The 16,115-nt window shown below is 37.9% G+C and overlaps 1 protein-coding gene across 3 annotated transcripts in view; it reads left to right on the top strand.

Annotated features, from left to right (window-relative positions):
• Positions 1-16,115, top strand: part of LOC110377365 (serine/threonine-protein kinase D2) — a 70,151-nt gene that overhangs the window by 36,928 nt on the left and 17,108 nt on the right. For 2 of the 3 annotated variants that reach the window (XM_064039777.1, XM_064039780.1), the window contains exons 2-4: positions 14,800-14,945; positions 15,320-15,476; positions 15,788-15,931. In XM_064039777.1, the coding sequence (XP_063895847.1) occupies positions 14,823-14,945; positions 15,320-15,476; positions 15,788-15,931 (424 nt within the window). In that variant the 5' untranslated portion in view covers positions 14,800-14,822. The remainder of the gene's footprint in view (positions 1-14,799; positions 14,946-15,319; positions 15,477-15,787; positions 15,932-16,115) is intronic. The other variant, XM_064039778.1, reaches the window with a different exon arrangement.

Below are 16,115 nucleotides of genomic sequence, written 5' to 3'. Positions count from 1 at the left end.
TAAGTATTTATATGGTTTATTTATTAGCTCTTCTACTTAACATACATTAAGATTCTCGTAACGAAGAGTTTACTGTTTGCGTTATTTGGTTCAGTTCAAATTTCAAATCCGCTGTTAAAAAAAACCTCCATTTTATGGTTTCAGCCTACGAAACCAAAAGTAGCAGAATTGCAGTAACTGACAACTCATAAATTACTTTATGACAAATTAATTGGGTACTTTTGGTAGTTATACAAACTATCAAAAACACATAGGAAATGATGAAGGGCGGACTTTTTTGGAGGCTGTCTTTTGTAAACTTTACTTTCAAAAAGTGCTGATTTTCAGCCCACTATAAACAAATTACTTATTACCTTTAAAAAGCCTGAAATACTTTTCCGAAAAATCATCCAGTAGCCTCTTAAATTACCAATCGGTTTGTCACCTAGTCTCCACCGCTAGGTAAGGGCGTGAAATGACGTCACAGCTAAAGGTCGCTGGTATTGTCTGCGGCGTGACGCGGCGGCGCCCACGTGGACTCCCCAAGCGTGTAGCCTCACACGTGCACTTGCACTTATTTCTGTTCATTCATGGAAACTGAGCAAAATGCCGGAAGTCAATTGAAGGGTACAACTATTTGTGTGTACTCGTGTCTTAAGTTTTACTGCGTTGCTATGTAGTTTGATGATCACTTATTTTATATGTACTTGGATATTATTGGAAGAAAAGCCCTTGGATATTATTGGAGGAAAAGCCTTTTGTTACAAAACTTCATACTCCCTTTTACTCAATCTGAGCTTTTTCACGCAGCATACTGGTAGCTGAAAGAAACAATATTTTTTACTGGTTTGGACTGGTAGATTTAGCAACTTATAAAAATTCATGAAATATTTAACTTTCACCTGCAATACTATATTGAAAGTACCAAAATAGCTGAGTGCATACGTCTGTACTATGTCCTAACCCTGTCATATTGACGTACTTTTAATCCTTGGACTCAGTCATTATTCATAAGATATTTTAATTTATTCCCACGCCTATCGATGTCCACTCATAACCAGTTCAAACTGGTTCTGTCAAATCTCATTTAAAAAATAAACACATTATTATCTGATCTGTACTATCATAAAAAACATTAGGAAACTAATTTGTTTCCATGTATGAGAAGTAATACTGGTGCTAATCATGTCTACCTTCGCTAATTAAACTTTATATGTCAATATCGCAATAAAACATGTCATTTTCCGGTATATGAATATACATTTAATGCTTAGAGTACCATCGAAAGAATTATTTCATAATTCCTTTCATATATCACAGAATATGCTTGAAATAAGTTTTATCGCTTGTCAAAATATTTTGAAGTTCGAACAAAATATTTAGTAATGTATACTGACTCTGTTATTTATCTTTTCAGGTAATTGTTGATGCCTTTGCTTTGGATATCCTCTGCTGCAGAATCTGCAACGACCAAAGGTATTTTCCAAAAATTTGGCAGTAAACAATATTTTACCTTACGCGTCCTAATGAACTAGAAGTAGCCTTGAAAACTTCCAAAAGTGAAGATCTTGAAGTCTAATAATCTAATCAGTAATTTTAAATTCAACTACGTTTTCAGGTTTAAATGACACTAACTTTAAAGTTAGTTCATTTTGTATGACATTGACTGTTAGATAGTTTTTCAATAATTGTATGTTAGTTTGTTCAAAGGACATTAGTATCTATCTTTCAACTAAATAATGCATTATTCTGAAAGAGTATCCAAAAACATGGCTTTAATTAGTTGAGCCTACCTTGTACTTCAATTCTGGAAATTAGATAACACCAAAATGAGTCAGGGTAAATAAAACATAGCACTCATTCTAGACATATTGATAAAGCCGAGGCAATGAAAATGACGAACTGAAAATTTCGGAGAGCAGACAATTTTTAACATCCTGGACATAAGCTATTGCTAATACCTATATTAAAAAATCTATACTAATATTATAAACAGGAAAACTTTGTTTGTTTGGTTGTAATGAATAGGCTCAAAAACTACTGGACAGTAGTTAACACAAGTAACATAGGCTATATTTTATCCCGGTACGGGCAGTAGTTACCACGGGACGCGGGTGATACCGCGGGAAAACGGCTAGTATAAGATAAAGGGGAAAACAATATAAATGAATAATAAATAATAATCAATTGTGTGATGACCTGAAATCCGGCAGATTACTGTTATCTGTCTGCACGTGGATACCAGTGAAAGCGGAGTGGGCCACTTAACACGCCACCTTTTTTATGTATTTTTACGTAATGACTTAATTATTATAATACATTATCGGTTTAGCTAAAGGCGGGTATTATGTAAAGTACCTATTGTGAAAATCTTGGAAAAATATTTTTCAGTATGATTAAAATACTCGATTTTTTATGTGAATGGGTGGGCTCGTTTCCGCAACTCCGCGAAATAGAGCTTATTCAATTACTGAGAAGGTTTTATTACAAAGTTAGCTTATTTATAAAGTTTTTGCGTATTGTTACAGTAAATGTAAATTCTTACAAAAAAAACCGGCCAAGTGCGAGTCGGACTCGTGCACGAAGGGTTCCGTAAATTACAGTTAAATCAACCTATCTCAAAAACTATAAGAGATACTTTGATCAAACCAAAAATCGTTGAAAGAGTTAATTAGCATGCATCACCTCTATTTTTTTTAGAATTTTATACCCCGTAGTTATAAAAATAGAGGGGGGGGACATACTTTTTACGACTTTGAGAGCTGATATCTCAAAAACCGTTCACTTTAAGAAAAATGTTTTTTAGAAAACTTTATATCATTTTAAAAGACCTTTCCATTGATACCCCACACGGGTATGTACATCGAAAAAAAAAATTTCATCCCTCAGTTACATGTATGGGGGGCCCCACCCCCAATTCTTTTTTTTACTATTTAGTGTCATATTTTTGTAGCGGTTCATACAACACATATTCCCATCAAATTTCATCACTGTAGTACTTATAGTTTCCGAGTAAATCGGCTGTGACAGACGGACAGACGGACAGACGGACATGACGAAACTATAAGGGTTCCGTTTTTGCCATTTTGGCTACGGAACCCTAAAAACGTTTCTGAATTTCTTTTTTTAACGTCTTAGAACTAGCAACGAGATTTAAAGACGTAAGTAACAATGTAAGTACTTTAAGCCCATGACAGCAGTATTGAATACTTACTTGTACCTTCGCTGTACACATTCTTATCGGAAGATGTTACATAGTAACATACTCGTACGGTAGACCGCACATCAGTGGTAACTGTCATGCACCTTAAGTCAATAGTAATAAGTACGATTTTCCTATAAAACTGTTACCACTGACCTGACGTTGACTGTACGTATTTCCTCGCTGAGTAACATTGTCACGCGTAAATCTGCGTGAACCTTGGAAGGGCACGTTCTGTTGCTGATCTTATGCGTTTCTGCTGTTTGTAGCCTATTTGAAATACTAAGAAAAATTATAAAAGATTAGCTTCCTCCAGCGGTTTCATCCATGTCGCGTGGGAACACTGATAAAGAGTAGCCTAATAACCTTCCTCGATAAAATGGGCTATCTAAAACCTCTGAAAAAAGACAAATCAGGCCAGTAGTTCCTAAAATTAGCGCGTTGAAGCAAAAGTTTAAAGCTGGATTCTCATAATTATGTAAATATAAAACAAAGCCGCATCTTTGATGATTACGTGGCCGAAAAATGCGGGTCAATGCGTGCCGTGCGGCCTTGACCAACGCACTGACGCCGATAGGTGCCATATGATGCAGCCGATAACCAGCCCAGACTCCCGCCGATACGAAAAGAACCAAATTATACGGCTAATTAGCGGGACCCAAACAATTGGTGCTTACATAATAAATAAACGAAGATGGCGCTAAATGGAAAACAAGCAAGTAAAGATTAGACCCTATCAAAACTGTCACGATTTTGTTCTCAAACAATAGATTGAACTAACCAAGTAAAGATGGTGTGGAAAGCGGATGTAGCACGGATTGGATGATTAGCTCTACTATTTAAAACTGCATTTCGAAAAGCCTAAAAAATATTAAAATATTTCACTACTGGTCCATTATATCAGGCGTCTTAGCGGAAGGTTGTACACGCGCGCTCTCGTTGCGTGCGCTTACGCACGTCGTGGGTCGTTACGTTGTCATTATCATAAATATTGGGCAAATTAGGTCAATATCAAGAACGTTAGTGACACAAGATGGGTGTGTTCGTCTGTTTGTCACACTGTGGCGCTTTGTATGCTGCGTTTAATCAAACAGGAATCTTTTGCGCCTTACTCAAAGATTATAAAAAGGTTGCAGAAGGACATATGGCTCGGTTCGCATGGCAACTCGTATTATTTAATTCCAAAAACATTTTATATACGAGTCCAAAAATAACTTGAAATTAAGTGTTTATTCGACCTTCGTGTTCCGTGAAGGTCTAGTTTCTGTAATTTTCGGAACCTTTACCGATTTCCATTTCGTCGAAGGGCTAGATTACCAGAAAGTAGGCTTTCAATTTCAGTTCCAGGAAGGTTTCTATTACTAAGTTATTCTGAAATTGAATATTTTATGTGCCCACAGACGCAGGGGGGAATAGAGCTGCCCTTAACAAGTACCTAAGCAGTTTTGAGAAAAAAATGTTATTCAAATTGAAATGTATTACAAAAGCATAATTTTACCCTAGTTTTTTCTACTCGACTGTTAATAAGAGCTATGTTTTTCGTGCGTAACTTTTATGTATGTACGCATGTATCTAATATTCTTTATTACCTCATGTCTTCGAAACGACCAAACGAATGACGTATCGTTAGAATCAGGGTATCGTTGGAGTCGTCGCAACTTTACAAGTGTACTTAGATGTTGACAAAATAGCAAACATTGGTGCCTGGGACGCCGTAATTATGTACATATATTGAGGCAAAAAATATATTTAAACAAACGCAGTTGGGGGACTTCCCAACTAGGTACCACTTAGGTAGTGTTTCTCAGCTCAGTTCACTATGTTTCTGCTCTTTCATTTCGTTAGTTCAGATGTTTCATGCTAGTAGGAGATTTTGTATCAATATTTTTAAAACTGTTAATTAACCATTATCTATTATGTAGATACTGAAGACTTTTTATGTAGAAAACTTTACCTAGTGATCAACTGCATTGCTTTGCGCAATCTGTCTCGCAATGATACAGCTGATTTGAGAACCGCTTGTCACTAAAATAAGAGATGACCAAGCTTTTATCACAACCAATTAATATTAAATATGGCTTTCTTAGGTGAAGGATTACCCGCGAAATCAATTTGTAAATACAAAACAAATCGACAAAAAATTATCGTGCACTGGAATTATGTACTTTAATGCTCAGACTTAGAGCTTAATTTGATGCAATTTGAGTGCAGGCGTTGTTGTCATAGCAGTTTTTAACCCCCGACGCAAAAACGACGGGGTGTTATAAGTTTGACGTGTCTGTGTGTGTGTGTATGTGTGTGTGTGTGTGTGTGTGTGTGTGTGTATGTGGCATCGTAGCTCCCAAACGGATGATCCGATTGTAATGCGGTTTTTTTTGTTTAAAAGGTATGTCAGTCGGGAGTGTTCTTAGCTATGTTTGGTGGAAATCGGTTCAGGTCTTCAAGGTCATCAGCTCGTTTGCTAGATGTGATAGGAATATTACACGCTCTGTTTACTTGCAAGTATATGTGGGATCTGAAATTTGAAACACTAATGTCTTTTGGAACCACTGAGCTGGTCTGCTGTTAGGGCACGAAGGTAGGAGACGTAACCCTGAACTGCCTTTTAGTAAACCCATCAAGTTTGGGCTCGTTGAATTTGTCTTGACGAGTTCTCTTCATGTTTCTGATTGACGAGAACCTAATGCTGGAAATGGGATGTGGCGGATGATTTATATTTTTGCTGAAAATCTAGAATGTCCAAAGGTTAATCTTTATTGTTTTTCAGTTTGTGCAATTCTCCCAGAGCCAGTTTGTCATGAGGATTGTTAAACAGCTTCCTTTGGCCGAGATCGCATATAGCGACCCCATCTTAAGATAAAATAAATTAAATGAAAGAAGGAAAAATTAAGGAGCTCCTTTAAAAAGCATGAAATAAAATTAAATTATAAATTTAAAACCCCCGACCTATGCAATAATTATGAGGTTAAAAACGCTAAACCTATAAAAAAAAAAACTTTAACACTACGTAAACTAAATTTTGACGTGTCGGGGGACCGCTTTTTACCTTCATAACATTCGTTTAAAAAAAAACACGTATCTAAAGTAATGAATTAGAGCGGTCCCCCGACACGACAAAATTTAGTTTACGTAGTGTTAAAAGTTATTTTTTGCTTTTTATAGGGTTTAGCGTTTTTAACCTTTTGTCATAATTATTGCATACTTTTTATGAGATTGTTTCGGAGACTCAATGTTCAAGGTGGCACGGTGCTGGTGCAGCCCCACTCGCGTACACGTGTCAAGTGATTCACACGAGGCTATCCTGACCTTGGGCCGGACGCCTTCTATCATACCGTCTAGTTTGTTATTATTTCACTTCTATTATTTATTAGTCTGATGTGTTTGTGTGACCTCAACTGCATCATCTGACGTACGTTTGTACCTAAACTACTTATTGAAAAGATAATTACTACTCGCGATGCGTTTAAATGCATATAGTTTATCCAGCATCCGGTAATCTTAAAAAATCCGGATGTAGATATAACTGCCGTAAAATTTTCCATTATCAAAAAGATGACTGAAATAAAAATGTACCTATTTCACTATCACGCTGCTTGTTATAATCTGCAATATTTTGCCAACAAACATTCCACTGCATTTCGATAACCGACCGATCAGACCAATGAAGCTGTGCTAAAATATCTCTCTTGATATGTTAACTTATGACCCGCGATCGTTACTATGCGGAAACAGATCTATCTGATGCATCGGGCTCGTGGCATCTTATCAAAACCGGAGCTGTACCTTAACCTAACACTGTATTTACTTTATATCAAAGCTTCGCATTAGTAAGCACCAAAAATAAATGTCGAAGTATGAAGGAATATCTCCCGCAAGCGGGAATCAAGTAATCATATGACTTTAGCTTCAAACATACTGTCCCTTCAAAGTTGGGATTTTTCCTATTAATTTTCTGTCCTTCAGCCAACTTCATTGAACACGTAACATTGGCCACCATCAACAAGTACACTAGTATCATTTGTTATTTACCATCTCACCACTATCACTTGTTATTAGGGCCCGATGTTTTTGTCTATGGGAAGTGATCCGGTACGTCATTAAACTAATCGTAGCTCTAGTAGTAGCACTATCGGGGAGTTATGGCCAATAATAGCTTATCAGGTCAGGGGTGAACGATTAATTAAGGTATACGATGACATTAACCAAACTTGCGGTAAACATCCAAATGACCTTTGTCACGTGGCTGGCAATATGTTCCAGCATCATTACTCGTTACTTTAGCTGAGATCTGATAGAAAAGGTATCGATTTTCTGGTGTCTTTGATGATTGCCAGTGATTCACCCGGCTCTAGTCGTCTTGTCTGCACTTGGGGTCACCAGAGGTCTTCAGAATGCTGATGCTTTCACACCTCGTATATGATTATAGGCGAAATTAAATTGTTAGTTCGCTGTATTTCGAGTGCTTCGCACATCTAGGTGTATTTAATTTCCTTTCTACACACAGTTCCGTCTCACAAAGACAACCTACAAGTCATAATACTATAAAAAATAAACAGTGATCTTTTTCCCATAATAAGATCAACAGATCTAAATCTGTGACACGTGGCAGTCTCGCCAGGGTCGGAGGCTAGTCAAAGCAGCCTGTCAGACACAACAGTGCACCTGTTATGATAACTGGCTGCAAGACACACGGCTCCAGCGTTGCTATGATGTTTTGTCTCCAACTGTTGGCGCGAGATGCGCCCGCGCTTACGTGATATACTCCAACAAAGAATGAACAGGTTGTATTTGTTTTTGAAAGGCGCATTTGAATAATATAAGTGAACTTTGGTAAGGATTGCATTTGTACTAGCTAATAGCGCTGTTTTGCCCGCATCTTGGGGTATTTTTTCTTGTTCAGAGAAAATTATAGAAAAGAAAACAAAAATTGCATTTGAGCATCTAAATTTTCGTTGGTTCCTTCCTCTCTTTATATTTACAGTAGTAAAAGCCTGATTAAATTTTGTTTTCGAAGGCGTCAAATACGAGCTTGAACTCGAATGCCCAAAAGTACGTAAAATCATTCAAATTAATTCACCCCACCTGTCAAAGATGTGCTTAATATCTGATGAGACAACGTATACAAAATATTGAATATCAAACAAAATAAATGCGTAAAATTTTTTTTCTTCACAATATTTGTAAAGCGTAATTATACATACTTTGTGCCTTGTGGGAGTGGACATAATGGGTGTAACTTTGACATCTAACTGACTGCTTGTCACAAAATTTTACATAGCATACTTAACTATAGCCAAAAAAATTTCAATTTTTCCTGGTTCTCATAAACAAGTTTTTCTTCTGTACACAAATTTTATGCGTATGTACACATTATGTTAATGTCTAGTGTTAAGCAAATTGCGTGATTCTAAGCCCAATGTGCGTAGTTCAAAGTCGTGTCAATGACCCATGATACTACAGATAAAAACCACTATATCATACTAAACGGCTTTATAAAGAAAAGTATTGCTATTAAGCAATACTTCACATAATACAGCTCCTTTTTTTGCCCGATTCTGAAAGTTTTGCCATATTGAGAACTTTTTACATTGTAATATTGTAGAGCTGAAAAGGTTGTTTGTCTGAACGCGGTAATCTCAGGATCTTTTCGAGCGAAAAAATCTATAAGTGTTACATATTGACGAGGAAGGTTACAGCCTACTTTCTATACGATTGCAGTGATTAGTTTCCACTGGACGTGGAGGGAAATATCTGATACGATTAATACTGCCTCATAATAAATAATAATAATAATAAATAATGTCGGGACACCTTTTCACACACGGTTGGTTAGCCCCATGGTAAGTTATTAATTAACTTGTGTTATGGGTGCTAACACAACTGATAAACTACATATAGTTACACATATACATATTTATCAATACATATTGTAACACCCAGACCACGGCCAACAAGCATGCTCATCACACAAATGTCGACCGAACCGGGAATCGAACCCGGGACCTCAGATTCGGCAGTCCGGCTTGGTGACCATTGCGCCACAGAGGTCGTCATGATAGACGTACTTCAAAATAACTACCAACAAGCCCCATTAAAACTTGAAATGGACTTAGCACAGTTTCCCCAGTTGACACGTGCAACCTCATTGCTGTCAGTGGGCAGCACATAGCGACGGCACACGTGTACGCTTGCGCAACACAAACAAACAACAACAATGGGCGATAACCCTTACGTAATGCTCGTACATCAATCAATATGGAGGATTCTCTTTACGACGTTTCCGTGGTGATGCTGGTGTGTTTGATGGTGTGTTCTCATTCTTCTGGCTTCGTGGCAGATATAAAATAACAGTTTCATTTAGTTGATGAGTTGTTAGGTTACTGTAATGAAAGCCGTGATGGTGTGCCGCCCGTCTGGCATTTTGTGTCTCTGTAAACACCTATTTAGTATCAAAACTAGGTACTCTCTTACATGGAGTTATTGCAAAAAAATATGGCGTCATTTCAAATTAAAGTGCAGGATCTTCCATATAGTTACCAATATGATATAAAAAACTTGATAAGTAAATAACTAAGCGACTTGTCAAAAAAATGGCTAACAAGAAATAGCACCTAATATTTGTGCAAAATATTATCAACTAGGTATGATTTAATATTTACATGATGTGCTCGTTGTAGCCGATAAACTAAGTAGATTGGTTTAGTTAAAAACAAACATTTGTTCTAGTTGTACGCCCTTACCCTAGGGGTCTAGGGTCAGTGTGTAGCCCAGATCAGGAGGCCTACAGGGATCGCTGCAAATGGGTCACATCAACACAAACATCCGAAAGCCGGCTTCTTTATTTATACATTTATACTATGCCTATAGAGCTGCACATAGCTATACCATTAGTTTGGAAAAAGATTACAATAAAGGCTATATGCAGGGAGCCTCCACGAATGACGTATGGTATTTCTCTTTATGCTCCACCCTAACCAACCTGCGCAGTCAGCGAGCCAGTAACGCAGGATGTCTCATCATTTCCACACGATGGGTTGCCATCGCCTCGCAAAAAGACGTGGACCAATTCGCATTGCTTCACGTTCAAATCTTCATACAAATACGCTTGCTAGACCGTTGCAGTTGAAAGCTTTTGATTGGAAAAATCAACATATGAGCAATATTGCGTCTAATGTAAGCTGTGTAAGCATGGAAACAAACTTGTGCTGAAAGTTAACCGATCTCAAAAGGCTAACAAAAGCTTTTCATCAAGATTAATGAATAACTCAGGACATCTACATAAAATAAACGGACACGTCGGATGTATAACTTATAGTTTAGATAATTTCCGATAGATATAGTTTTATAGCTTACACACGCAGCAATATCTTAAGCAAAACAGACCGAATATCGCTAATAGTGGTTATCAAAATGTTCCCTTATCGAGGGCACGTGTATAGGAAGTGCACAAAACAACTCGAAGGGTGCACGAGCGGCTGACATAATGGGTGTTATCGCAAATGCCCTGTCTGCTAAATCTAGTTTCTAGACGGAAAAGGCGGCGAAGACGTTTGAAGCCAATGATATTTACTAGACAAAGCAATAGACTAGTATTATTATGGAAGGTTTTGATATAAATTGCATAAACATAGTGATCTCCAGAAGTACTGAACTGATTTATATAGAATATACTTGAAGCGACAGGATGAATGCTGTAGGCTCTGATAAATGCCCAAAGAATTGAAAGGACTATTTGTATCATACAAGAATCATTTTCATTGACTGAATGCTCAATGAGGACACACACATTTTATGTACAGTTTGCTCAGATAAAAAGGTCCAACATAAAAGTGGATCAGGAAGTGAACGGCAAGCTATAATGTGCTTAATAACTCAGTACTATCTCTTAAGCATTACATGGTTGTTGCAGTAACCTGGTCATTGTGTCGGTTCCATGATCCTGCAGGGCTGGGTCACTGGGTATCTATACTAATATTATAAAGAGAAAAACTTTGTTTGTTTGTTTGATTGTAATGGATAAACTCAAAAACTACTGGACAGAAAGCTATATTATCTGCGAGTAACATAGGCTATATTTTATCCCGGAGCGGGCAGTAGCTATCACGGGACGCGGGTGAAACCGCAGGAAAACGGCTAGTTAATAATATAATCGCGAGGACAAATAACGATTGCTATCAATCAATTGCAAGTATGGTGAAATATTATCACTATTGTCTCATTGTCGCTAAGCTGAAAGAATGTTCTCACTTTATCTCTCACTGTTTTATCGAGTGTTCGCGGTATTTCAGGCTCTTTATCGACTGAAACGACCCTCTTTTCAGCTATCACGGTTGGCAATGTGCAAGGTTGTTTAAATATAAATATTGTAAACATTGCACAAGTTAGTTTATAAACAAATACGTGATTTGGTAATTAGCTATCTGTGAAGCTAATTACCAAATTAACGTTAAGGCATTATCTGGCGCGGACACGTCAGAGAGGTATCTATGTGTTTGTGCATCAACAAATAAATACCTAATTATCTTCATTATCCACGACCCATTGTATCCTTTGTTTACTACAGACAATAAAGAAATTGCAACTAAACTTAAGTAACGTACTTACTTACTTAACGTACTTGAAGCCTTTGCAAGGACACTAAGTACATAATCCATTTTTGGAGTTCTTAAAGAGAATTCGAAAAGTTAATATACGCTATCCGATAGTCAAAATCATTTACTTATCGAGGTTAATCATGCCAAAACTGTCGCATGTAATTAATTAGGTAGATATGGGGAAATGAAGACCCAGCAACAACCTCGGCCTGTTCTACTATCGCGTACGCTGCTAATTCGTCGTTTTTCAATTAGATGTCTAATCTTATCGAAATCCACCTTTGTTGAATGAAAGATACAATTTCTGGGATCTCCAATTTCTAGTCAATGGAAAGTTGCCATTTATTTTGGGACTATCTGACCCGGCACACATTCTGTCAAGCGTCTGACAATTGTGTATGCTAGAATGATGGCAACAGCTGGTCTCATATAAAATGTACTTACTAAGCCATTCTCGTCAACCTAGATATCAATATAAGTCCAATTTTGTCGAATCAGCGCGTCAAGAAACAATAACAACGATAGGACCACATCTGCCGATGACGCGGTGACATGCGCAGGAGTCGAACCCGTGTTTGTGCGCTCCCGGGTCACCCGTGACGTGACGTGTATGTGCTATATAGTAAACAAAACATGTGTAGTGAAAATACAATATACTGTTTGATATAGTTCTATTATTATAACTTATTTTGAGATTTATATTGTTATTATGATAATACTGTCATGTGCTTATAATTTCATAATCCTTGATAAAGTTAGTAAGTTATGCATAAGATACAAGAAACTCTGCTCACCAAATGGTGTGTTTGACGAAACAATAGCGCTAACCTTGGAAGAAAATTGCAATGTGCACCAGTCCGATGGCCCTTTCAAGCCGAAAAACTTCCCTACATCCTTGGGCACATATATTACCTTTCTTCTGTCTACTTTTTTACCCTCTTCGCCAATTGCATTATCTGTCTTAATACATATACACTATCTTATCTGATCTCTCATCAATTCCTTTATCAGGTCGTCTTAGCTACTGCATGAATCGCGTAAGCTGTCCTGTTTACAGTCCACGTTATCTAGAGCAATTGGCGTGAGTTCAGGGCTGGAGGCGCCACGTGTATCTCACTACAGTCTCCATATAATTGTGCCTGTGTCGCTCATGGGCTCGCTCGTCTAAACATTAGCTGATGTCCAGTTATGTTCTATGTTCCAGTACAGCCGTTTAATAGTACTAACTATTTGTCGTAAACTTTCGTGTCGTATGACGACTATCAAGTGGGGGAGGAAACTTGAAGTTTTGAAACTAATCCTTCAAGAACCTAAAAAAAGCTGTTATATGTAATCGTTCTGAGAATAAAGACAATTAGGCAAATTAAAAAGTTAATCAGCTATGCAATGAAAATATTTATTCAAGATATAAGGAAAGAGCAAAGGTATCCGATACCCCAGCTACTTAACCTTTTCACATTGAAGTAGCCTAATCACTGTATGACCAATCAGACGGCTTTGATTCAGCTACCTTTACTATGAGCACGCAGACTCAATTAGTGATCATTTACGACCTCATTAGACTCTAATTAATTGATAACTTATAATGGAAGATGGACCGATCATTTTGATATGTAAATAACTTAGAAACAACATGTCATATGAACAGCATTTGTATGTGTGAGTAAACTTGAGCATGCCCATTTTCACTACTCATCTGTGATGGTGGTCAACTTCGTAAAGTACTTGAATTTCCCCTGCAAACCAGACGAAGCCGGATAAATGAAAGGACATTCGATCAGGTTACAGTACTGTAGTGCTAATCTTTCAGCGGCTTTAACAGTTGCAGAAATTGTCTAAGCAGATTACACTGATTGAAATGATACACCTGCAAGGGTGGTTTTTCTAAAAAGCGAGATTTTTGTTACGATAGTGTGTACATTACAAATTCAATTTTGCACGTAACTGAAGCTCTAGAGGCTTAGGTTTTCTTCGAACTAAGTAAATAAGATACCAAAGCATCGGTATAAATCTTTCTCTATGTTCCGTAATAGGAATAGATAATTAATTAACCATTGGCGCACTAGTAGAAATTTCAACGGATGATATGATTGGCGCACGATAGAGCACACGGGTGGACTCTGCTCCCTCGCGCGACTACATCTTGTCTAGTCGACCAATATGGACACTAAGATCATTTATTAAATGCGCCTTTAATCAAATTTTCAGATGAGGTAAACCTAAATAGCTACGCTTAGTTAGCTACCTACGATTAATTCAAGTGAAGCTTTCTTGCACTTATAACAGAGGGTGTATATTTGAGTCCCTTTTTGGTTTCAAGATATCTTAGTGCTATGTTCTTTAACCTTTCTTTAGTAAATAACATGCATCTACAAAGTGAAAGTACATAGGTGGACATACTAGGCGCAATCATTGTTTATGCAAATGCAACAAAGTGACATTTCTGCAGGTCACCGGACTAGGATCCGGTTCATCCAAATATAAATAATTGCCAAAAAATATTTTCGTTAATGAGACTCTACGATAACTTGAGGAACTGTTATTGTTTTTAATATTTTCAACTAGTTAGTACGTCATTGTTTGGGTTACCCGCAGGTGATAACTTTTCACACGGGTTTAAATAGACACCCCTGAACGTCCTCTAAAAAGTACTTCCCCCAACATATCTAAAGAAACACATTTTATATTAATTACCTGTAAGGCAATCAGCAAGTAAATGATATGATAATAAGGCGGCCTTCAATGTTTTTATTTTGGGCGTGAGATTTCGCATTTACATTATCATGTTCAATTATTCTGAATGGCACACAATACCAACCATGACAGATTTCACCGAAAATAGCCTCACGAACCTGGCGTTAGGTACTACTACATTTCACTAAGCTTTCGTTTTCCGGTCTCCGAAAATTTTAATTACATCAATTTCACAGACCTAACAGTTATTTGTTATAACTCAAATTGTTCGGAGATTTGTGAAAAATTTCACATTATTTATGCTAAAACAATATGTCGTCTCTTGTGCAGGGTAGCGGCGGTGGGTGGGCGCGATGGAGGACGACGTGACGTTCCTGTTCCAGCTGGGCGTGGTGCGCGACGCGGTGGCTGCGCCCGCGCACCTGCTCACGCTCGCGCACCTCAAGGACCTCGCCGTCAAGTTCGTGCATGACAAGGTATCACAGGACTTAAATGTTTCTTCATTATATTTGTTTAGGTAACTTGCAATGAATGGAATTTAAATTAATGGAAGTCCAACCAAGTCTTTTCGATACCTTCAATAATAAACCCCAGCAGTGACGGATTGTCCAAGAAAGACTTAACTATTCAATCACTAAGGAATGACTTTAGTAACCATAAAATGTCTCTGAATGCGGAGGAAAGACTTTTTACCTTACATTATACTCCGTATGTCCTTGGCCTACAATAAAGTTTAGGACATCAGAGGCATAAACATAACTAGATAGATAAACTTTGTGGTACCATGATCCCTTGATTCAAACAAAATTTGCATGAGCGATTTGTACGTATTCCAATTAACCCCCCACAGATACCAGACAACGGCCTAAACCGTCTCTCAGACCGGATCCTGCTGTTCCGTCACGACTACTGCTCGCCCAACGTGCTGCAGCTGATCAACTCCGCCTCTGACGTCACGGACGAGACGCTCGTCGAGATCGTGCTCACCGCCAACCGTGAGTATGGATGTCAGTAGTACACTCAACTCCGTTGCTTCCTATAACCCCAAAAATTTGCCAAAGCTATATTTATGCAAGAGCTTCTGAGGTTTACATCTAGCGCAGTTTCACTCGCCACTAGTTGTCGATCCATTGTCGCCATGTTATTTCTTAATTTTGAATATCTTCTGATAGTCCTAGCGTGATGCTACATTATCACAATTCTCCAAAAATTGTTCTATATAGTACACCCGAAAATATTTCAGGCAAGTGGTACTAGGGTTTAGCGCATTCCAAACATCTTAAATTGTATAAAACTAATATGTACGTGTTTGTTGCAGCGTTGCTATGCGATGGCGGCGCGGAGGCTGCGCCGGCGCCGCGGCCGCACGCGCTGGCCGTGCACTCGTACAAGGCGCCCACCTTCTGCGACTTCTGCGGGGAAATGCTGTTCGGATTAGTGAGACAGGGGCTCAAGTGTGAAGGTTAGTAGTTCATATACTAAAGTATAAATTATCTTTCTCTTATAAATAAGAAGATTTAGTCTATACAAGGGTGGTATCTAAGGAGTATGATTTGTGAGCATCTTGTTACAGTGTTATTGTGCGTTTACTGTGCCTCTCACACGACTGTGAGTCCCAATTCTTAAGAGTGAAAGTAGTGCGACTC

This window comes from Helicoverpa armigera, chromosome 20, assembly GCF_030705265.1.
Source record: "Helicoverpa armigera isolate CAAS_96S chromosome 20, ASM3070526v1, whole genome shotgun sequence".
Classification (NCBI taxonomy): domain Eukaryota; kingdom Metazoa; phylum Arthropoda; class Insecta; order Lepidoptera; family Noctuidae; genus Helicoverpa; species Helicoverpa armigera.
This window is presented reverse-complemented; position numbering and strand designations above follow the sequence as displayed.